This window comes from Nomascus leucogenys, chromosome 20 (assembly GCF_006542625.1).
Source record: "Nomascus leucogenys isolate Asia chromosome 20, Asia_NLE_v1, whole genome shotgun sequence".
In the NCBI taxonomy this organism is placed as follows: Eukaryota; Metazoa; Chordata; class Mammalia; order Primates; family Hylobatidae; genus Nomascus; species Nomascus leucogenys.
Window position 1 is genome coordinate 45,884,066 of NC_044400.1, and position 24,919 is coordinate 45,908,984.

Genomic DNA, 24,919 nt, shown 5'->3' on the forward strand with positions numbered 1-24,919 from the left:
ATTTCTCACCAATCGTGGTCTTATCCTGTTAACACTGGCTATTGCTAAACCTGCTGTAAGTAAGTAAGTAGCAAAGAATGAGTATCATGGTAGAAAGAGCTTTGGCTTTGTCATCAGATTGACCTACACTTCAATTCTGTAAGTTGGGTCAAGTTATTTGACACCCTCAATCTCCTGATCTTTAAAAAGGGGCAGTATGGCCAGGCATGAGCCACCACGTAATTTCAGCACTTTGGGAGGCTGAGGTGGGCGGATCACCTGAGATCAGGAGGTCGAGACCAGCCTGGCCAACATGGCAAAACCCTGTCTGTACTAAAGATACAAAAAAATTACCCGGGCATGGTGGCACTTGTCTATAGTCCCAGCTACTCGACAGGCTGAGGCAGGATTCGCTTGAACCCAGGAGGCAGAGATTGCAGTGAGCTGAGATGGTGCCACTGCACTCCCACCTGGGTGACAGAGTGAGACTCCGTCTCAAAAAATAAATAAATGAATAAAAATAAGTAAATAAATAAATAATAAAAAATAAAAAAGGAGCAGTAATAGCTAACACTGATCACACCCTTACTTAGCTTCATTCTAAGCCCTTGGCTATCTCATTTATTCCTCACAGTGATGCTTTGAGATACTGATAATTATCACTATTCTCATTTTGCAGGTGAGGATAATGAGGAATCAGGATTTTCAACAGTTAGTTTACCAATGTGTCACACAGCTACACAGCTGAAGAGCTGGGGCTCAAACCCAGGAAATCTGACTTTAGAGTAGAGGTCAGCAAATGTTTGCAGTAAAGGTCCAGACAGTAACACTTTGGATTTCATAGGCCGCATCACCTCTGCTGCTACTTAACTCAACTCTGCCATTGTCCCCATAAATGCAGCCACAAACTATATGTAAACAAATGGCTGTGGTTATGTGCCAATAAAACTTTATGAAAATAGCCAGGGAGTCAAATGTGCAGGTCTCCAGCAGGCATCTACCCCGTACTCTAGAGCCCACATTTAAAATTTCCACTCATAGAAATGTCATGAGAAATCAAATTACACATACATGTTCAAAAAAATAGTTAACTATCATTAACTTGGGAGTTTTAAAACCATACATTAAGGAAACTCTTGGAGAGATTATTTCTTTCTTTTTTAAAAAAAAAAATTTGACCTCTGAGAGCACAGAACAAGAGAGATTATTTCTAATTCATCTCCTTCCCTGTAGGGAGGATTGCATTTAAGCTGGCTATTCTCTTTTAGCGCTGCTCTGTTCTTAGCACATAAGTGAAATACACTCTCCAGCCACTTTTCCAGAAATACTAGACATAGGGTGGGACAGTATCCTCCTCTGAAATTCTCTCATGGTGCTAACTGCTGGCAGTCAGCAGAAGGTCTCACTCATAAAGATGTTCAATAAAATGGAGTTCATCTTCATCATCTTATTTAACATCATTGTGTATTACATTGGCAATAATATGGCATATGATAACATAATTAGTTCTAAGTGTAAGAGGATAAGTAGAACTTCTACTGCTGCATAATTTCCATCTGTCTCTAAATATAATTAAACAAGAGACGTGCAGACTTTCAGTCCTCGGCTACATGTGATAGCTGGCTCATTCCCTGAAGTCTGTTTTGGCCCACAGTCCATCCTTGCTTGTGCACTTTACTAAGCCACTGTCTTCATTTCGGCACTCAATCAATGTTTGTTGAAGGAAGTTTTGTGACCTCCTAGGGCTGAACAATCTTATATGATTTTTTATGTTCCCGCCCACCCATTTCTAGCACAGTGCCTTGTACAAAAATAAGTAATCTTTAAATATTTATCACTATTGATTATGTTATTAAGAAGGAAATTGGCCAGGTGCAGTGGCTCAAGCCTGTAATCCCAGCACTTTGGGAGGCTGAGGCGGACAGATCACGAGGTCAGGAGCTCCAGACCATCCTGGCCAACATGGTGAAACCCCGTCTCTAAAAATACAAAACTTAGCTGGGCGCAGTGGTGCGTGCCTGTAGTCCCAGCTACTCGGGAGGCTGAGGCAGGAGAACTGCTTGAACCTGGGAAGCGGAGTTTGCAGTGAGCCAAGATCAAGCCACTGCACTCCAGTCTGGGCGACAGAGTGAGACTCTGTCTCAAAACAAAAAAAAAAAAAAAAAGAAGGAAATCACAGTCCATTTAATTATTTGACAAATATTTATTCTCTTTTAAGTGTCAAGCTTTGAGGAGTTTATGATAACCAAGAAGAGACATAAATTCTGCTCTCTTAGAGTTTACATCCTTTTTTTTTTTTTTTTTTTGAGATGGAGTCTCGCTCTGTCACCCAGGCTGGAGTGCAGTGGCGCGAACTCGGCTCACTACAACCTCCACCTCCCGGGTTCAAGTGATTCTCCTGCCTCAGCCTCCCGAGTAGCTGGGATTATAGGCGCCTGCCACCACGCCCGGCTAATTTTTTGTATTTTTAGTAGAGACAGGGTTTCACTGTGTTAGCCAGGATGGTCTTGATCTCCTGACCTTGTGATCCGCCCGCCTCAGCCTCCCAAAGTGCTGGGATTAAAGGCGTGAGCCACTGTGCCCAGCCTCAGAGTTTACATTCTAATTGTAGAAAAAAGGCTTAAAAAAAACTGCAGTAGTGGTATGTATTATGAAAAGGCGGATGTTTATAATAGACAGTAGATTTGACCTGGCGGACGCTAGACCAAGGCTGACAAGATACAGAACTTCAGGTTTATCTCATGCTTTTAATTCCTGAGTTTTCGGTCTCTTGTCCCCTTATAAACACTACTCAGGCCTCCTGCTTGCTTAGCAGAATACTTCATAAACAAATTTATAAAATCGTTTCTATTCCTCTGAATAAATAAAACTCCTGGTGCAAGAGCTACTCATTCTTTCATTGAGGACTCAGCCTGAACTTCCTAGTCATGGCTGAAGCTTCGTGGCTCTCCACTGTCTACCACAGAAAGTGAGAGACTTAGACCCTTCACAATCTGGTTTCATTTTCTTTTTGAGCCTCATCTTCTGCCCCATATCCACCTCCTACATTTCAGCTATTCGAGACTATTCCAGCATTTTTGCAAGTGCCCACCTTTGCTCATAATGTTCCCTCTGCTCTGTCTCCTCTCTTTCCTTCTTTTTTTTTTTTTGAGATGGAGTCTCGCTGTGTTGCCCAGGCTGGAGTGCAGTGGCATGATCTGGGCTCACTGCAGCCTCTACCTCCTGGGTTCAAGCAATTCTCCTGCCTCAGCCTCCCAAGTAGCTGAGACTACAGGCACATGCCACCACACCCGGCTAATTTTTGTATTTTTAGTAGAGACAGGGTTTTGCCATGTTGGCCAGGCTGGTCTCGAACTCCTGACCTCAGGCAATCTGCCCGCCTCGGCCTCCCAAAGTGCTGGGATTACAGGCATGAGCCACTGTTCCTGGCCTCCCCTTCCTTCTTCATCTACCCTTGCTAGACTGTGAACTACTGCCACCACTGTATCCCCAAGCGTCTAGCACAGCCTTGTATGTAGCCAGTGCTCAATTAGTGTTTGAATGAGCGAGTGAATGAATCAGTTCATATGCAAATATTGTTTAATCATTTATTCTACCACATCATTGCCTTTTGCCTACAGACCTGTACAGATGCTGACTTTAGTACCAGTGAATTGACTGTATCCCAGAAGCCCATTTTCAGTGATTGTTCATAGTGTGTCTTTAAAAAAAAACTGTAAATTTTAAGTGAGGGTTATTGCATTATTGAAGAAACCAGTAATGACATTTGAAAACAGCCCAAGTCTTAAAAACCAGATTGTCAGCAATTCTCATGTGTCCATGTAGCAGCAGGGTCTGAATTTAAATGAGACAGTTGGATGCTTTAGACTGATTTCGGCAGTGATGTTTGTATGACCCAGGCCTGTCAGTTTGCTGTGATGACAAGTCAATTAGACAACAGAACCAGTCTTACAAGCCTTTATGGTAGTTGTTGTTTTGTTTGAAAATTAAATTGATAGTGTTTCAATCAAATTAAATGAGTATTATTGTATCATAGAGACACTTACCTCAAACCCTTGAAAAATGTTGCGCATTTCTCAGTCTTGATAGCCTTGACTTTTTTTCTTTCTTTTCTTTTTTTTTTTTTTTTTTTTTTTTGAGACGAGTCTCACTCTGTCGCCCAGGCTGGAGTGCAGTGGCGCGATCTCAGCTCACTACAAGCTCCACCTCCCGGGTTCAGCCATTCTCCTGCCTCAGCCTCTCTGAGTAGCTGGGACTACAGGCGCCCACCACCACGCCCAGCTAATTTTTTATATTTTTAGTAGAGACAGGGTTTCACCGTGGTCTTGATCTCCTGACCTCATGATCCACCCACCTCGGCCTCCCAAAGTGCTGGGATTAACAAGCGTCAGCCACCGCGCCCAGCCCTTTTTTTTTTTTTTTTTTTTTTTTTTTAGTAGCAACTGCGTCTTGCCATGTTGCCCAGGCTGGTCTCGAACTCCTGGGCTCAAGCAATCCTCCTGCCTCAACCTCACAAAGTGCTGGGATTACAGGCGTGAGCCACTGGGCCCGGCCAGCCTTGACTATTCATAAGAGCCAGATCAAGACAACAGGCCCATGTTGAGGGAGGGCTGTAGAAAATACAACTTCTTCTCTATTTAAAAAGTACCTACCATGTGTGCCAGTATATAATCATATTACACAGCTCCAAGATAGACTCCACCAGTAATTCTCGACAGAAAGCAATTTTGTGCGCACCCCCTGCCCCCAGATTTGCAGTGTCTGGAGACATTTCTGGTTGTCACAACATTGTGGAGGTGGGGGCGCTTTTGCATCTAGTGGGTAGAGGACAGGGATGTTATGAAACATCTTAAAACACACAAGACAGCCCCTCATAACAGAATTATCACAAATATCAATAGGGCTGAGGTTCAGAAACCCTGGGTTAGAGAACACCTATATTCCCTGCGCAGCTCAAATTCTGGGATTTTATGAAATTAGATAATATATGTGAAATAATTTTTTTTTTTTTTTTGAGACAGAGTCTCGTGTGTCACCCAGGCTGGAGTGCATTAGTGTGATCTCGGCTCCCTGCAACCTCCGCCTCCCGGGTTCAAGCAATTCTCCTGCCTCAGCCTCCCAAGTAGCTGGGACTACAGGCGCATGCCACCATGCCTGGCTAAGTTTTTTTTGTTTTTTTTTGTTTTTCCAGTAGAGACAGAGTTTCACTATGTTGGCCAGGCTGGTCTCAAACTCCTCAACTCAGGTGATCTGGCCGCCTCAGCCTCCCAAAGTGCTGGAATTACAGGCATGAGCCACCTTGCCCAGCCTGAAAGAATTTTATAAATTGCAAAACACTATATGAATTCAAGCTAGTGTTAAACGATAGAAGCCACTGTGGCTTCTCCTTCCTTTTCCTTTCTGGTGTCTGCCAGTCGGCCCTTCTGTTCCTTGCCAGATCCCTCAAAGGCTTAGGTCAAAGGAGCCAAGGTAAGGACTGAAACTAGAAGTCCCTCCTACTGTTTGTTCATGGATTGGAAAAACGTTGGCCCGGGAGGCATATGTGTGCTGAATTTGTGGGTTTCATTTTTGTTTGTTTCAGCATTACCCCATCAACCTTTTGAGACAAAGTATAAGTAATGCTTATTTAAAGGGAACAAGGCCGGGTGCGGTGGCTCACACCTGTAATCCCAGCACTTTAGGAGGCCAAGGCAGGCGGATCATTTGAGGGCAGGAGTTCGAGACCAGGCTGGCCAACATGGTGAAACCTCGTCTCTACTAAAAAAAGTACAAAACTTAGCTGGGCGTGGTGGTACATGCCTGTAGTCCTAACTACTCCGGAGGCTGAGGCAGGAGAATCACTTGAACCCGGGAGGTGGACGCTGCAGTGAGCCGAGATCGCGCCACTGCACTCCAGCCTGGGCGACAGAAGGAGATTCTGTCTAAATAAATAAATAAATAAATAAAGGTAACAAGATAATAGTTTCCTAACTGGTATTTGTGTGCTGCCAAACCCCTGCAGAAAATCTCCCCACTCCACCCCTTTCGGGAGGGTGGCTTCAGCCGTCTTGTAATACACAGCAGGCCTCCCTGAGAACCCACAGCAAAAGGCCGCATTCTCAGGTGTGTGTTGATAGAAACGCCTGGGAAAATTGAGCCTCTTGGCTTTGCATCTGTTTATCATACACAAGCATTCATTGAATGATGTGCTTTGACATAACAAAATCTGTACAATCATCAACACAATTAAGACCCATTATGAATGAACGCTTTCTCAGATGAGCAAGGGGTGGGCAGAAGGCATGGCCCGGAATGTCATTATTCCCTTGTATCTTCAACCTCTCAGGATTTTACCTAAAGAAAGGAGAGTCAAGGAGAGATGTTTATGTGCCCTAAGGGCCATGCTTTTCAATAGCAAGATGTCCTTGCCCGTGATAGAAAAAAGAGCCCGTGTTTCAAAGTCTTCGGCTTATTGTAAATGCCGTGTTCTGCCTCCATTTTGAGTGGAACTCCTTTTCCACTTTCAAACTCTGAGGTAATAGGAACATCCTGGTGCCAGGGGCCCGCCCGAGAGTGGGCGTGTCCTCTCCAGTGTTTATTCTACTGGGTGGTGGTAACTTGGACCAAGGCAGTAAGATAAATGCTCAGGGTAAGGCCAGATCTTGGAAACCTTTTGCAGAAACTGTTTTTCTCTCTGATTTCCTACCCCACCCCCTCCCTCACCCCGAGTTTGGGGCAACACCTTCCTTTACCAAACAATCAGATAATTTTTCTGTAAACCATGAGGTTATCCTGAACTTTTGTGACAGACCCCTCTCTAAAACATAAACTATGGCTTTTAAGTGACATTCTTTAAAGTAATAATAATAATTGCCAACCTTTTTAAACAAATCGTGTGCCACACATTGCCAAATGTCACTTAGTCCTGATGCTATTACTAGAATCATCTTAGAGATGTGGAAATGGAACTAAGGTGATTTGCCTGAGGAGACACAGCTAGTAAGTGGCACAGTCATGACTTGAACTTGGATCTCTGACTCCAAAGCCTTTGCTCTTGTGTGCATTGTGTGTGTTAGGTCATGCTTAAGACGTGATTATTAGGACAAAATGTTACGGTATGAATAAGGAACATCAAAATAGAAATCTAACCACAAAGATAGAATTGTCTCTTGGATCAGCACATTTTAAAACCCTCCACTGAATTAAATTCCAGGTAGTGATTGGAAAACACTGTACCCCACTGTACATAGCTTCCAATTGTAATTTGTCAGTTGGTCAGCAAATAAAGGTCTCCAAAGAATTCCAAATTGCATACTCATCTCAAACACACACACTCACACACACAAACACACACACACTCACACTCACACACACACTCTCACAGTCACACTCCAAGAGCTGTGAACCAAAGTTAACTTGTAGTCTTATTTATTTTGAGATGGAGTCTCACTGTCGCCCAGGCTGGAGTGCAGTGGCACGATCTCGGCTCACTGCAACCTTTGCCTCCCGGGTTCAAGCAATTCTCTACCTCAGCCTCCCGAGTAGCTGAGATTACAGGCGCCTGCCACCATGCCTGGCTAACTGTTTTGTATTTTTATTTTTTAATTTTTTAATTTTTATTTTTTTGAAATGGAGTCTCACTTTGTCGCCCGGGATGGAGTGCAGTGGCACAATCTCAGCTCACTGCAAGCTCCACCTCCCGGGTTCACGCCATTCTCCTGCCTCAGCCTCCAGAGTAACTGGGACTACAGGCACCTGCCACCACGCCCGGCTAATTTTTTTGTATTTTTAGTAGAGACGGAGTTTCACTGTGTTAGCCAGGATGGTCCCGATCTCCTGACCTCGTGATCCACCCGCCTCAGCCTCCCAAAGTGCTGGGATTGCAGGCGTGAGCCACTGCGCCTGGCCTGTTTTGAATTTTTAGTAGAGATGGGGTTTTACCATCTTGGCCAGATTGGTCTTGAACTCCTGACCTTGTGATCCACCCACCTCAGCCTTCCAAAGTGCTGGGATTACAGGCCTGAGCCACTGCATGTTTTTTATCCTAGGTAAAGACTGGTATGTAAACATTGAAAATATTTCCCAGTAGTACAGGTATCCTTTGCCCTCTAAAATGTCCCAGTTCAAAGTTAAAATCCTACTGAAAGTTACTCGGAACCAACGCTAAAAAGAGAATTCAAATCCTCGATGATGTCTGCTTTACCTGTTTGCCTTGAAATTTTATTTTAACCCAACAAGTTCAAATTCTCCCTAAAACATAACAAAAATCCCTAGTTCAGAATAATAATAGCTTGATTTGAAAGTATATTTTTTTCTGCTTGTTTTATATACGAAACTGTGAGTAAATGATTTATTTCAAATGCATTGCCATGTTTATTTAATGCTAGCAGCCTTCAGTGAAGACTCATGCGTTTTTAGTGTTGGGAAGAATAGCTGTGTGCTGGGAGGGTCCTACCTCAGGGGATTTGGCATCTACATAGATGGTTGGACCTTTTGCATCCAGTGTGGCAAGTCTCTTCATGTTCTTTCTGGGAGAGCTTCTGCAAAGTGCTTTAGCCAAGGATTAGGTGAGAAACAGGCTTACACATGGATGCATAAGCCACATCACCAGTGGAGAATCACACTGCCAGACAGCTTACCTGCTATGAAAGGAATCTGGGAGACTCTGATACACCAGTCTCCACCAGAACTCACAGGCTAGGCTTCTCTACTGACTGGTTTAAAGTTGGCTGGGATAACCTCTTGCCTGTTTTCCTGTAAACACAGAATCCTACATAGGGGCAAGATTCTTCCCTCTAGTTCATTTTTTTTTTTTTTTTAAGTTTGATTGTATTTTTTCTTTTTTTTTCTTTTTTTCTTTTTTTTTGAGATGGGGTCTTGCTCTGTGACCTAGGCTGGAGTACAGTGGCGCAATCATAGCTCACTGCAGCCTTGACCTCCCAGGCTCAAGTGATCCTCCCGCCTCAGCCTCCCAAATAGTTGGGACCACAGGTGTTATGCCACCACACCCAGCTAATTTTTTAAATTTTTGTAGAGATGGGGTCTCACTATGTTGCCCAGGCTAGTCTCAAGCTCCTGAGCTCAAGCAATTCTCCTGCCTCAGCATACCAAAGTGTTAGGATTAAAGGTATGAGTCACAACGCCCAGCCTCAAGTTCAATTTTCTTGTGCTAACATTCCTTGATCACTTAGTGCTAGGTTCTGCACTAAGAACTTTACACAAATCATTTTATTTAATCCTCATCACAGCCCTATGATGAAAATCAGACTCCCAGGGTTCACAGACCAGCTCTGATGCTCATTAACTGAGAATCTACTTAGCCTCTCTGTGCCTCAGTTTCCCTAGCTGTAGGGTGGAGACCCTAGTAATACTGTGAGGGTTAGAATGAGTTAACATGCACAAGCATAGCTCTCTGCCTGTCACATAATAGGCATTCAGTAAAGATTAGTTAATACAGTCATCATTTTAGAGATGAGAATATAGATTCTTAATGATGTTAAATGGCTTTTCTCAAGGTTCACAGCTAGAAGTAGAGGAACTAAGATTTGGACTTCAGACTGTCTGACTCTAGAGATTTGCATTTATTCAACATGCTATGAAGCCTAAACCAGAATGCCCAGTCCCTTTTAAAACTGTCACATGGTGAATGGATGAAACTGGGGAACTCTGTGTTATTTATCTATTTTGATTTGCTCACAGATAAGTTTCTACTTCTGAAGTATACTTATTATTCATTCTGTCCACACTTCTGCCCCAAGCAAGAATCTCAACATTCAGGATATCGTATTTCAGACTAGTCCCCAGACACCCCTGATATATTTAAAAGCAAAATTCTGATGGTATATGGGCTTTTAACTTGGGGAACTATGGCCTTATCAGAAACGAATGTTAACAATGTTAAGGTGTACGACCCTTTTGAAGCAGGCTCTGGTCAGTAACCATGAGTACAAATACCTTAACTCTCACCTATTTGGCATTTGAAGCGTAATTCAGTTAACTGAGTTCAGTTAACTCAGAAGTCAGCTCCACAAGGACGAGGTCCACCATAGCTAGCACAGTATCTGGCACATAGCAGGTGGTCAATAACTATTTGCTGAATGAATGAATGAATGAATGCATGAAAACAAACCCTCTTGTATCTCTTTTAGAATTTTAAGAAATTATTAATATATAAGTGTCAGGAGCTGAGCCAACAACTTTCATCAGACATTTTCTTCTTCCATGTCTCATAAACTTGGCCATTGGAGTTAAACGGAAAACAGCTTGGAAGAGGGAGAAAGGCAGCTAGACAATACTGTCTTTTTTTCTTTTTTTTTTTTTTTGAGACGAAGTCTCACTCTGTTGCCCAGGCTGGAGTGCAGTGGTGTGATCTCAGCTCACTGCAAGCTCTGACTCTCGGGCTCACGCCATTCTCCTGCCTCAGCCTCCCATGTAGCTGGGACTACAGGTGCCCACCAGCACGCCCGGCTAATTTTTTCTATTTTTAGTAGAGACGGGGTTTCACTGTGTTAGCGAGGATGGTCTTGATCTCCTGACCTTGTGATCCGCCCTCCTCAGCCTCCCAAAGTGTTGGGATTACAGGCGTGAGCCACTGTGCCCGGCCAAACAACACTGTCTTTAAAATATGTTAGAATTTAAGGCTGGGCACAGTGACTCACACCTGTAATCCCAGCACTTTAGGAGGCAGACAGATCACTTGAGGTCAGGAGTTCGAGACCAGCCTGGCAAACATGGTGAAACCCCATCTCTACTAAAAATACAAAAATTAGCCGGACATGGTGGTATGCATCTGTAATACCAGCTACTCAGGAGGCTGAGGCAGATGAATCGCTTGAATCCTGGAGGTGGAGATTGCAGTGAGCCAAGATCACGCCACAGCACTCCAGCCTGGATGACAGAGTGAGACTCCATCTAAAAAAAAAAAAAAATTAGAATTTAAAAATTGGTCCTGAAATTAAGTTATCATTCAGCATAGGAAAACGATTATATGTAGCAAGCAGACTCTAAGAGCTTCAAGGATGTGCTCTTCCACATCTCCCAGACCAGGGGTCAACAGAGCCAGAGAGTAAATCCTTAGACTTTATGGGCCACACTCTCTGGGTCTCAACTATTTCGCTTTGCCATTGTAGTATAAAAGCAGCCATACATTATCTTTGCTTTTTTTTTTTTTTTTTAAATGATAGGGTTGTGTTCCAATACAATTTTATTTATAAAAACAAACAGCAGGCCATATTCGGCCCACAGCCATAGCTTGCCAATGCTAATCTAAAGCACATATAATTACAAAAAGTTAAGCATTTCATTACATCTTTGAGAGAAGGGTCATGTTAGCTGTACAGTTGTCTTTTTCAAAGTAACTTGAAAATCTTTTCCTTTTTGTTATTGTTGTTGTTGTTGTTTTTGAGACAGGGTCTCACTCTGTTGCCTAGGCTGGAGTGCAGTGGCGCAGTCACGGCTCACTGCAGCCTCAGCTTCCCGAGCTCAGGTGATCCTCCCACCTCAGCCTCCCAAATAGCTGGGACTACAGGCACACACCACCATGCCCGGCTAATTTTTGTACTTTTTGTAGAGATGGGGTTTTGCCATGTTGCCCAAGCTGGTCTCGTGCTCCTGAGCTTAAGCAATCTGCCTGCCTCAGCTGCCCAAAGTGCTAGAATTACAAGCGTGAGCCACTGTGTCCAGCCTCATTTATCTTTTAATATATCTAAGTGTTTGGCATCTGAATTCATTGAGTAGAGTAGCACACCATATAATTTATTTAATATGGTATATTAAACATGATGATAAGGAGAATAAAACTTGTAGGCCATAAGATTTTCTTGAATGTGTTAACCTGAGTCAGCGTACCTTTTTTTTTTTGAGAAGGAGTTTCACTCTTGTTGCCCAGGCTGGAGTGCAATGGCACCATCTTGGCTCACCACAACCTTCACCTCCCAGGTTCAAGGGATTCTCCTGCCTCACCCTCCCGAGTAGCTGAGATTACACGCATGTGCCACCACGCCCAGCTAATTTTGTATTTTTATTAGAGGTGGGGTTTCTCCATGTTGGTCAGGCCGGTCTCGAACTCCCAACCTCAGGTGATCCGCCCACCTCAGCCTCCCAAAGTGCTGGGATTACAGGCGTAAGCCACTGTGCCCAGCCCAGTGTACCATTTTTTAATGGCCTCTAATGAAATCCTAATTTTATCAACTCTAATTTTTGTCTTTTTTGCATCTCTGAACCTTCTTGTTTTTTTTAAGGATTTTGTTTTTACTGTGGTATATTATACATAACATTTTACCATTTTTGTGTATGGTTCATTGGCAGGAAGTATATTCACACTGTTGTGCTGCCATCACCACCATCCGTCTCCAGACCTTTATTATCCCTAATTAAAACAACCACACCCATGAAGCACTAATTCCCCACTCCTCCCTTTCTCCAGCCCATGGTAACCACTAGTCTGCTTTCTGTCTATGAATTTGACTACTCTAGGTACCTTATATAAGTGGAATCATATAATATTTATCCTTTTGTGTCTGGCTTATTTCACTATTAGCATAATGTCTTCAAGATTCTTCCATATTGTAGCATGTATCAGAATTTTATTCAAGGCTGAATAAGCCAGGCACAGTGGCTCACACCTGTAATCCCAGGACTTTGGGAGGCCAAGGCGCACGGAGCACCTGAAGTCAGGAGTTCAAGACCAGCCTGGCCAACATGATGAAACCCCATCTGTACTACAAATACAAAAATTAGCCAGGCGTGGTGGTGTGTGCCTGTAGTCCCAGTTACTTGGGAGGCTGAGGTGGGAGAATTGTTTGAATCTGAGAGGTGGAGGTTGCAGTGAGCAGAGATTGCACCACTGCACGCCAGCCTGGGTGACAGAGTGAGACTCTGTCTAAAAAAAAAGAAAAAGAAAAAAGGCTGAATAATACTGCATTGTATATGTATACCACGTTCTGTTTATCATAATCCATTGATCAACATTTGGGTTGCTTCCATCTTTTGGCAACTGTAAATACTGTTGCTGTGAACATCATTCTACAAGTATCTATCTGAGTCTTTTGGGTATATACCTAGAAGTGGAATTGCTGGATCAAATGGTAATTCTATGTTTAATTTTTTGAGGAGCCACCATACTGTTTTTTACAGCGGCTGTACCATTTTATATTCCTGCCAGCATTGCATGAGGGTTTCAATTTCTCCACGTCCTTGCCAATGCTTATTTCCTGTTTTTTGTTGTTTTTATAATAACTATCCTAATGAGTGTGAAGTAGTATCTCATTGTTCTCACTTGTTAGTATGCAATACTTGTAGTTGGTGTAAGAGACACAGCAAATTTGGATATTGCATTAATCAATGTCTGGCTCTAATTAGATATATGTGCATGTATGTATGCATTGATTCTTCTCCTCCAAAATTAGAACATGGTTTATAAGAACATGTGAACAATAAGATTAATACAAACAGCTCAATTTGTGTCACTGGGAAAACTGAAAAAATAGAAGAAAACTAAAAAATGAAACTATAACCCAAATTAGATGAACATGAAAGTGTGTTGTAATGTCCCCTACAGTTACTAAAATTGGAGTGAAAAACATCAGTCGTGAACTTCCTAGTGGCCAAAGTAAAAATAAAAACAGGGTCGCTAACATGGTTTGTTTATTACAGAAGATGAAAGCATAGGTGAAAAAAGGTTTTTCCTGGCTCATTGATGTAAGAAATAAGCTATCTCTATTTTAAAATATGTAGAGATAATTGTGTTACTGACACCAGCAGATTTCAGACTGAAAGCAAACAGGATTTTTTCTTATATTATTGGGGTTGGGATTGGCAATGACTCCATAGCCTGACTGCTGTAAGACTGTTTTTGTGGGTAGAATAGTAGTTTCAAAGTACAGTTGGGGTGGCAGGAAGGCAACTCTACCTATCTCAGCAGAGAGATAAGTTCTATTCCCTTGGGACTTTTGTCAGTTAATGTTGTATACAGTACAACAGGTAAGATCTTGAATTGTCTCCTATGTATTTATATATGTACCTGGCATTTCCTGCCCAGGTCACAAATTGTAACTACATGGGTATTTATGCAAATAGTCTTCCTAAAAATATATCCTTATCTTTCATTTGGAAGAAGGGAAAGGTCTTCATGTTCAGATTTAATGTTGAAATTTCTTGGTTGGGTGTGGTGGCTCATGCTTGTAATCCTAGCACTTTGGGAGGCTGAGGCAGGAGGATTGCTTGAGCCCAGGAGTTCAAGACTAGCTGGGGTAGCATAGTGAGACTCTATCTCTATTTTAATTGGGATCTTTTTTTTTTTTTTTGGTTCCTTTTTTTGTGGAGAACGAGGTCTTTCTATATTGCCCAGGCAGGTTTCAAACTCCTGGGCTCAAGTAATCCTCCCACCTCTGCCTCCCTAAGAGCTGGGATTACAGGCACAAGCCACTGTGCCTGGCCCTCCATCTCTATTTTTAAAAAAAGAAAAAGAAAATGTTTTTCAACTTGAAACTACAGAAACTAGTTTTCCAAGTACACTACAAAAATATTTCATGATAACTGGAGACGTCAAACCAGCTTCCAAGCGCTTGAAGAGGAAAAAAATAATAAGAATAGAAGCCACATGTAACAGATATTTTTAAAGAACTGAAAATGTTTATCTTAAGAATTACTCTAAAATTGAAAGAATTGGTCTAAGATTTTACTCAAAAGTTTGGATGAAATTAATAACTGACATTTCTTGAGCATTTATAATATTCTAGGCACCATTCAAAATGCTGTGTATGTATTAACTCACTCCTCTAAACTTAATGAGGGTAATACTATTATTATCATTCCGATTTTATAGGTAGGGAAACTGAGGTAAGGCATGGAGCAGCTAACACTAGCAAGTATTAGAGCTGAGATTCACACACAAACATATGTAGTCTGGCTCCAGAAGCCACATACTTACCTGCTAAACTGTACTGCCACTTGATATTAGAGCAAATTAACCACAGAAGGACTATTTTGGCCATCTGGCAAATAAATAGCTCAGATTTATTTTGTTTCATTATAGTTTTGTTTTTTCCTTCAATGATCAAATTCATTTTTATTATCCTTGAAATTTCCCTTAATATTCTTGTATACATCTCCTAGTCCTAAATTTTAAAAAATGAATGATACTCCGGGTTCTAATTAATTGATGAAACCTTATATGGCCATTAAAAATGATGTTTTTACAAAGATTTTTAAGAATACAGAGGAATGCTTATAACATAAAGTAGCACCATGTAAATTAGGAGGAAGCCAGGCTTCCCCCTCCCACCTCCTCAAGAAAACATCTAGAAAACAGATGGGAAAGTTTCATTGTGCTATCATTGGGTAGGAAAATTAGGAATAATTTCCTATGTACTTTTCTTAACTTTCTATAAAATTTAACTGAATACTTTTATAGTCCAAAAAGTGAAATAGATTTCATTTTTTTAAAGGCAAATTGGAGCCTTTCATTACAAAAGTACAGTCTTCAGCTCTTCATGATAATCTTATTGCATAATTTAGAATCACTTCCACAGAGCCCTCGGCCATATAAGTGAAGGTGGCACAGTTCGGACCTGCACTGTGATATATGGCTGTTTAATTAAAATTTAAAATCCAGCTCCTCAGTCACACTAGCCCCATTCCAAGTGCTCAGTAGCCACATGTGGCAAGTGACAGCTTTTCTAACATCACAGAAAATTCTATTGCCCAGCATTGGTTTGGAAGAAAAAACAGGGGATCTGGAGCCAGAAAACTTGCAATCAAGTCTGCCTACAAGCTGACACTTGCTGTGTGAAATGGGGCAGTTTACTCAACCTAAGCCTATTTCCCCATGACCAAATTGGGACTGAAGATAATACCTTGTACCATATACAGAGGTTAAGAAGATTAAGACAATGCAAGTGACAGTTCTCTGAAAACAATAGTGTGGTTTACCAGGTAGGTGCTGCTTCCCAGTCCCCCAGCTTGAAGTCAGTCTAGCTTTTCGAGGACTGATTCCAAATCTTTGAATGCTTCACACCAAGAATTTTACCTGAATGCCACCATCAAAATCAGATTAGCTCTTATTACAGTTCCCAGACCAAGCCCGCGGCAATGTGGGACATTTCATTTCTTCCTTGTAAAAAGCTTTCATACACAGCTCTCTCTATACAATGACACCTCCTAAAAGTTTTCTTTAATAATTTAAAATCTTCACTGTATTTCCATTCCTACAATTAAAAAGACTCCCTTAAAAAAGAAAAGAAAAAAGCTGTGTTCACCAAAGAAATACATGGAGTTTGTCAAATTCCATAGAACAAGGAAATCAGGCGGAGTTAACGGTGCAGGAATGAAGCAAAAGAACGTGAGGTTTTTACCAACAATGATAGCAGTTTCGCAAAACTTCAAAGCTGTCGGGGTACTGATGAAGTGGAAGTACTTGCTCATTCTGATTTCTTTTGTCTCCTAACTCACTTCTGGGTTTTGCTGCAAGACAACTTAACTATTTTAGACAAGTGTAGGGCTGCTGCATTTCCAGAACGCCTCCATCCTATTTCTCATGTAAACCACCTCCCCTCCCCCGTGGCCTATTAATGCATACTTGCAAGGCTGCGAAATACAACCCAAAGGAGGCAAGATCCAGCGCTTCCCCATTCACGCTTCTTTCTGCTTCCCCAGGTTTCCGCCAGCTGTGGATGCCTTTGACATTATGACCGCAGAGGATTCCACCGCAGCCATGAGCAGTGACTCGGCCGCCGGGTCCTCGGCCAAGGTGCCCGAGGGCGTGGCGGGCGCGCCCAACGAGGCAGCGCTGCTGGCGCTGATGGAGCGCACGGGCTACAGCATGGTGCAAGAGAACGGGCAGCGCAAGTACGGCGGCCCACCGCCCGGCTGGGAGGGCCCGCACCCGCAGCGCGGCTGCGAGGTCTTCGTGGGCAAGATCCCGCGCGATGTGTACGAGGACGAGCTGGTGCCCGTGTTCGAGGCCGTGGGCCGCATCTACGAGCTGCGCCTCATGATGGACTTTGACGGCAAGAACCGCGGCTACGCCTTCGTCATGTACTGCCACAAGCACGAGGCCAAGCGCGCAGTGCGCGAGCTCAACAACTACGAGATCCGCCCGGGCCGCCTGCTCGGCGTGTGCTGCAGCGTGGACAACTGCCGCCTCTTCATCGGCGGGATCCCCAAGATGAAGAAGCGCGAGGAAATCCTGGAGGAGATCGCCAAGGTCACCGAGGGCGTGCTGGACGTGATCGTCTACGCCAGCGCGGCCGACAAGATGAAGAACCGCGGCTTCGCCTTCGTGGAGTACGAAAGCCACCGCGCGGCTGCCATGGCTCGCCGCAAGCTCATGCCTGGCCGCATCCAGCTGTGGGGCCACCAGATCGCCGTGGACTGGGCCGAGCCCGAGATCGACGTGGACGAGGACGTGATGGAGACCGTGAAGATCCTCTACGTGCGCAACCTCATGATCGAGACCACCGAGGACACCATCAAGAAGAGCTTCGGCCAGTTCAACCCCGGCTGCGTGGAGCGCGTCAAGAAGATCCGCGACTACGCCTTCGTGCACTTCACCAGCCGCGAGGATGCCGTGCATGCCATGAACAACCTCAACGGCACTGAGCTGGAGGGCTCGTGCCTGGAGGTCACGCTGGCCAAGCCCGTGGACAAGGAGCAGTACTCGCGCTACCAGAAGGCAGCCAGGGGCGGCGGCGCGGCTGAGGCAGCGCAGCAGCCCAGCTACGTGTACTCCTGCGACCCCTACACACTGGCCTACTATGGCTACCCCTACAACGCGCTCATCGGGCCCAACAGGGACTACTTTGTGAAAGGTTAGTGGGGGCTCTTCTCCTGGGTGGGGCCCCCAAGAACGTTGCCTCCTAGGCAGGGGGCACCAGGGATACCGTGGCTGGCATTTGCTGAGCTGGTAGGTGCTGAAGGCCATCCCACCCCCCTTTTGGGTTTGCATTCTGGGTCTAATTCTTTCCTGGCACCGAAGGCCGTCACTTACGCAGCATTGATAGAAATACAGATCGTTCTGGGGTGAGCGGTAAAATCACAGGAATATGCAAGTGCTGGAATTCTGCCTTGCCGGGGTCCACCGGGTTAGGGGCTAGTCCACCAGTCTCTTGGTGCTTAGGTTAAAACCTGCTTGTGATATTAAATCTTAAGATGTTGGTGGAGTCAATGATTTTTAATTTTGTTTTTTGTTGTCATTGATTAGGATATAATGAAACTCAGCATTACCTGGAAAATAAGATACATGAGTTCTGGCTCCTCTTCTCTGATTAAATGGGTCTGTGACTTTAGTTAGTCACTTTAATCTCCCCTGGCCTGTTTTCTCAAGCATGAAATGAGGAAGGTCGACTAGCAAATGCCCTTCCAAATCTAACTTAAAAAAAAAATTATTTAATAGTATATATACATATTTTTTCTTTTCTTTTTTTTTTTTGAGACAGGGTCTCACCATGTTCCCCAGGCTGGTCTTGAAACCCTGGGCTCAAGCCATCCTCTCGCCTCAGCCTCCCAAAGTGCTGGGATTACAGGCATAAGACACCACACCTGGCCCCAGTTTTTTTGTGGTGGGGGGGGTGGGGGGGGTAGTCTATGAATGTTTTTCTTTACTGAAATTGCAGATACAATCCTAGAAACTCACCCTGCAAGTTTGTCTCTTATACTAAGAAGACATGCTTAGGATGCAAATCTAGGCTGAAATAGAACGTTGGAAGCATATTTACCAGCCTATTAAAGAGCAAAGGTGTAGCCACCTGCAATTTAGACTGGGGCAGTTAAATGCCGAGAACCGAGGGCTGAGGTCTGCCTCCAGCACCGTCACTGTTGGTTGCTGATCATCTTTTGTGTTGTTATTACAAGCAGGCAGCATAAGAGGCCGAGGGCGAGGTGCAGCTGGCAACAGAGCCCCGGGGCCCAGGGGTTCCTACCTCGGGGGATATTCTGCTGGCCGTGGTATATATAGCCGATATCATGAAGGGAAAGGAAAGCAGCAAGAAAAAGGATATGAACTTGTGCCGAATTTGGAAATCCCTACCGTCAACCCAGTTGCCATTAAACCTGGTACAGGTCAGTATGAACCAGATTGAGAATGCTCCCATTCAGCATAAACCCCAGCCCTTCTGTTTGAAGTGAATCCAAGCCTTTCTCAGGCTCTCACATCTGCACAGGGGTTCCTCTTCTCCTAGGCAGCTAGAGACAAGGCAAAAATAAAGTGGCCCCTGGACCTCCTTATCTAGAACTTCAGGGGATGGTGTAGCCTTGACTGTGTTCAAATCAAACTTGCCTGCAGTAAGGTTTTCTTTTTTTTTTTTTTGAGACAGAGTCTCGCTCTGTCGCCCAGGCTGGAGTGCAGTGGTGTGATCTCGGCTCACTGCAAGCTCTGCCTCCCGGGTGCACACCATTCTCCTGCCTCAGCCTCCAGAATAGCTGGGACTACAGGTGCCCACCACCATGCCCCGCTAATTTTTTTTTTTTTTTTTTGTATTTTTAGTAGAGACAGGGTTTCACCATGTTAGCCAGGATGGTCTCGATCTCCTGACGTTATGATCCACCTGTCTCGGCCTCCCAAAGTGCTGGGATTAGAGGAGTGAGCCACTGCACCTGGCCGTGCAGTAAGGTTTTCAAAGGGTTGTCACCCATTGTTAGGTTTTTTCTCAGTCTGTGGCTAAGTAGGGAGAGTTGTAGGGGAAAGAAAGGAAGAACATGAGGCTCTCTGTATCTTCTATCAGGTAAAACCTGTCTTTTCCTTACTCAGGCCTATTTCTGCCCCGACCATCTGAAGTCGGAGGGTAGAGTTTATTGCCCCATTCTGAGAGTTGTTTGGAAGGGCAGAAAATTCCCCTTCAGGAGTAAGCAGCACCTTTTGTCCCTTGTCATGGTCTGAGCAAATAAGAATGCTTGGGGACAAGGCAGTGGTGAAAGTTTTTGTTGTTGTTGTTTGAGATGGAGTCTTGCTCTGTCACCCAGGCTGGAGTGCAGTGGCATGATCTCGGCACACTGCAACCTCCACCTCCCGGGTTAAGCGATTCTCCTGCCTCAGCCTCCCGAGTAGCTGGAACTACAGGCGCGCACCACCATGCCCGGCTAATTTTTGTATATTTAGTAGAGATGGGGTTTCACCACATTGCCCAGGCTGTTCTCGAACTCCTGACCTCAAGTGAGCCACCCGCCTCAGCCTCCCAAAGTGCTGGGATTACAGGCATGAGCTACCACACCTGGCCTTTGGTGAAAACTTTTGCAGCTAATTCCCTGGTTTCTCATTTCCAGCACTCATTTCCTCCTCTAGCTGGATCAGTAGATTGGGAGTAGGGATGCTCAAGTATTTCAAGCCAGGGACCCTGAACTTAGCTTTCACCTCCAGGCCCTACAAACCTGTTTATTAATGTCGTTAGTGCCCATGGCCATCTAATGTGAGGCCGGTCTTCTGATCCGAACCTGCAAAAAACATTAACTCCGTTGTGTGAGTCTAGCACAAACTCACGTAGCACCCTGCAGAAGCATCCAAACACATAGAAAGCTCAGTCTGTGGGTAATTGGCGCGACCCTCCTCCAGACCCCCTCCTGGCTTCAGCAGGAGGAAGTTGAAGAACTGTTTGGAGCCCAGCTACTCTGATTTTCTTCTGGTTGAGATTGTACACTTCTTTCCCTAGCTAAAATAGAGTCAAGGAATCTGTGCATTTGGGACATAGGTACACATTGGCCTCATAGGGTTAAAAAGCATTTCCCCAGTTGAACTTTCTTTTGATGATTCTAGTAATGATTTTTTTTTTTTTTTTGCCTGTGTAAAAATTCTGCAATTTCTGCAGTTAAATGACTCCTTAGCCTAGATCGCCTTTTAAATGTCATTGGTGCTGTGGGCAAAGTAAAACTGATCCTACAGCTCTGTAACTTAACAAAACAGAGCCTAGATATGGGAGTCGTCGCTTCTACTTGTTGAGGAGGGAACTCCTTTTGGCAAGTTACAGTAGCTTAAGGTTTAACAAGAGAAAAGAACTGTTAAATAATCTTTAACTATGTAAAGTTGTGTCCTGGAGCCTGAGATAGAAATTCCTGTGGGCTGATAGCCAGAACAATTCATTTACTTCATACAACCCCTTGTAGCTTAAACTCACAGCCCTCTCTGGGCCCCATCCGTTGGCGTGTATTTCTGATCATCCAGAAAATGAGAACATTGTATTTCAGGAGAGGCACCAGGGTGGTGGTGAAGTATCTGGGCACAGGACCAGTGGAAGATATGGTTGGAAAGGCAGGTAAAATATTTGATTAAGGTTTCAGGTGTATTTTATCAAATGGCTGTACCATTGTTTAGCTGTTAAAATCATTTGTCTCTTTACCTTTGATTGAGTCTGTCCTATTTAGAATAAATGTACCTACCGTTGGAGAAAACCAGAAATAGAAAGATTCTTTGTGTACGCATTTCATATTTTTGCTTGTCCTTTCAACACACACAAACACACACATACACCCCCCACACACACTCACACACACACACACTCACACACCAGGGCTGATATCTTTTCCTTTTGATCTCTTCTTACTGTACCTTGACATTCAATAGCTGCTATCTGTTTGAATCTCTGGTTGAAATCATAATTTTGGACTTTACTTGCAGAAATTCTTTGAACTGGGAGGTCCCACTAAAAGCCAATCACTCCACAGCTTCACTGCTTTGAGTGGACATGAGGAAATTGGGGAATGTGCTATTTTTTTTTACCATGTGTTTTTCCTTGAATCGGTAATGTTGAAATCTGAAATACAGGGTGGGGAGGATGTACACAGGTCTGAGTTCTCAGAATGAAACCCTCAACAGCACCTGTTTCTTAAATAGTGGTGAAAGTGAAAAAAAGGCAGTGCGGCTGGTAATGAGTGAGGTGAGTAGGAAGGAACAGGCGGGCCCAACTCTCACAGGCAGTAGGCTTCAAGCCTCTGATCTCACTTCTTCGTCTAAGCCTGTTTTCCCATAGTCAGAGGCCCTTTCTTGCTCAGTAGGACATCAAGAATAAGATTCAAACTGTGATTTTTCTGTAGAAATAGTAGAAAATATTGGTGCAAAAGCCTAACTCTAGGGGTCTCTTCCACGACAGGCAGGGGGAGTTACCTGCCACCGCCCATCCCTTCCTCTTGGGGAGCAGGCATCTGGGTACATGGCTTGTACTGAGAGAACAATAGTGAGCATGGAGAGGCCCAGGACCTCTAAATGTGGTTTTAAAAAATATCTCAGGCTGGGCGCAGTGGCTCGCACCTGTAATCCCAGCACTTTGGGAGGCCAAGGCAGTTGGATAGCTTGAGCTCAGGAGTTCAAGACCAGCCTGGGCAACATGGCGAAACCCTGTCTCTACAACAGCAACAACAAAAAGCTGGGCAAGGTGGCCTGTACCTGTAGTCCCAGCTACTCAGGAGGCTGAGGTGGGAGGATCGCTTGAGGCCAAGAGATTGAGGCTGCAGTGAGCCTTGATCACACCACTGCATTCCAGCCTGCGCCACAGAGTGAAACCCTGTCTCAAAAAAAAGAAAAGTTTAAAAAAAATAAAAATAAAAAATATCTTAGAGCAAGTGCTGGACCCCCCTCAGCGACTGAAAGTGATTTCCTTCTTGCTTCTCTTGCAGTAGCCATCCCTGCCATTGGGGCTCAGTATTCCATGTTTCCAGCAGCTCCAGCCCCTAAAATGATTGAAGATGGCAAAATCCACACAGTGGAGCACATGATCAGCCCCATTGCCGTGCAGCCAGACCCAGCCAGTGCTGCTGCCGCCGCAGCCGCAGCCGCAGCCGCCGCAGCCGCCGTCATTCCCACTGTGTCGACGCCACCACCTTTCCAGGTAGAGTTCTTATTGCAGTCCTTGTCATTTGTGTGTGAAGCCTTTCTCTAACATGAATTCATTTAGTATTCAGCACTGAGAATTTACTGTGTGCCTGGCTCTCTGTTACAGCTATGCGGTTGGGTGACACAAAGCATTTTGAATTTGAAGCATGACAGAAAAAAAAATTTTAATTAATTGTACTACCCTAATAATATCATTGTATTAAGGGTGGGAATCAACATGCAAAAATGACGTGTAATTTTTCACAGTGTCATAATGTTGTGCATCTGTTTTTTTAAAATAGCACTGGATAATTTTTAGCTCATATTGTTAAAGAGCTGACACACAAAGTCCCGGGAGTGATTTCACATTTTCACATTTCAAACTGCAACTCAATGAAGATTTTTTAAAAAAATGTTAACCCCCAGTGTGTGTGTGTGTGTGTGTGTGTGTGTGTGTAAAGAGAGGGAGAGAAAGAAAGAACATCTGTATAGATATGTAAAATTTTATGCTGGGTACAGTGGCTCATGCCTGTAATCCCAGCACACAGGGAGGCCAAGATGGGAGGATCACTTGAGGCCAGGAGTTCAGGACCAGCCTGGGCAACATGGTGAGACACTGTCTCTACAATTTTTTTTTTTTTTAAATTAGCCTGGCATGGTGGCATATGCCTATAGTCCCAGCTACTGGGGAGGCTGAGGCAGGAGGACCACTTGACCAGCCTTGAGGTCAAGGCTGCAGTGATCTGTGATTGCACCACTGCACTCCAGCCTGGGCAACAGAGTGAGACCCTGTCTCAAAAAAAAATTTACATAATATGCCCGTAATCCTCTCCTCCAACTGTATCTCCCACTGTTCCCCTATCTCTTCCCAAACTCATCTTACCATGTTGGCCTCCTTCCCCACCTTTGTTCATAGTGTATCCTGGTTTCTTTATTCTCATCTCTTCCATAGAATCTTCCCCATCCACCTCCTAGAGAAAATTTCTCTCTTGTACTCCTCATTACTACATCATTACTTGGCCTATGGCTGCCAATGTGTTCTATCTCCCAAGGACAATGAAGCTCCTGCAGACCAAAGACTGTGCCTTGTTTCTTTGTATCTTCACCTCATAGGACATAGGGAGGACATCCATTTAACCGAAGAAAATCTTGTTAAAGCTGTTCTCTGTGAGGCAGTGAATTGTGAATACCAATCACAAGTACTCAGGCCCAAGATCCCTTATCCAACTGAACAAGAATTATCCAGGCCACTTTTTTTGATTTTTGATTTTTGATTTTTTTGAGACAGAGTCTCACTCTGTCACCCAGGCTAGAGTGCATGGCTCACTGCAACCTCAACCTTCCTGGCTCAAGCAATCCTCCCACCTCAGCCTCCCAAGTAGTTGGGACCATAGACACGCACCACCATGCCCGGCTAACTTTTTTATTTGTAGGGACAAAGTCTTACTATGTTGCCCAAGCTGGTATTGAACTCCTGGGCTCAAGCGATCCTCCCACCTCAACCTCCCAAAGTGCTGGGATTACAGGCATGAGCCATCGCCTACATTTTTTAAAAAACAGAGATTCTTAGACTCTAATCCCTGAAGATTCCAATTCAGTCAAACTGGGCTGGGGTCCTAGAACTGGTATTTTGCACAGCTCCTCAATGATTCTGAAAGAGAAGCAGGCCTGTGACCCTCCACAATAGGATGCTGTTTACTTGCTTTTGCCCGCTCTGAACACTAGTCTTGACTGTGTTATTCAGAAAGGGCAGACTAATTGAAGCTTATTTATCTTTCAGTATGTCATTAAGTATTCTTTAACTTGGGATCTCTGAAAGACAAAAAGAGGAATTGGTTGTAAATGACACTGTAGAATAACAACTAAGTGTAGTTATAATACTTGTGGACTGACGGTAAATATTTACAATAACTTAGCAGCAGTACTTAGTGGAATTCTGATAATAATTTCTAATTCTCCTTTACTAAGAAATTCATGAACGCTTGTCTTTGATGTGCACTGTGAGTTCTGGTCAGGTCCAAATTCCAGGCACCATAATCATGTTCTGACTATTTCTGTCCCCTATCAGTCCACACTGGCTGTTGCCATCAGGGTTTTTGTTTGTTTGTTTTTGTCTGTTTTTGTTTTCGTTTTTGTTTTTGCGACGGTGTCTCACTCTGTCGCCCAGGC

At 44.1% G+C, this 24,919-nt stretch overlaps 1 protein-coding gene across 3 annotated transcripts in view; it reads left to right on the forward strand.

Annotated features, from left to right (window-relative positions):
* RBM47 (RNA binding motif protein 47) overlaps nt 1-24,919 on the forward strand; it is a 205,730-nt gene that overhangs the window by 174,142 nt on the left and 6,669 nt on the right. The window contains exons 3-5 of one of the 3 annotated variants that reach the window (XM_003258613.4): nt 16,739-17,765; nt 18,808-19,014; nt 22,555-22,766. In XM_003258613.4, the coding sequence (XP_003258661.2) occupies nt 16,757-17,765; nt 18,808-19,014; nt 22,555-22,766 (1,428 nt within the window). In that variant the 5' untranslated portion in view covers nt 16,739-16,756. Of the gene's footprint in view, nt 1-16,611; nt 17,766-18,807; nt 19,015-22,554; nt 22,767-24,919 lie in introns of all 3 variants that reach the window. The other 2 variants (XM_030801158.1, XM_003258612.4) reach the window with 2 other exon arrangements.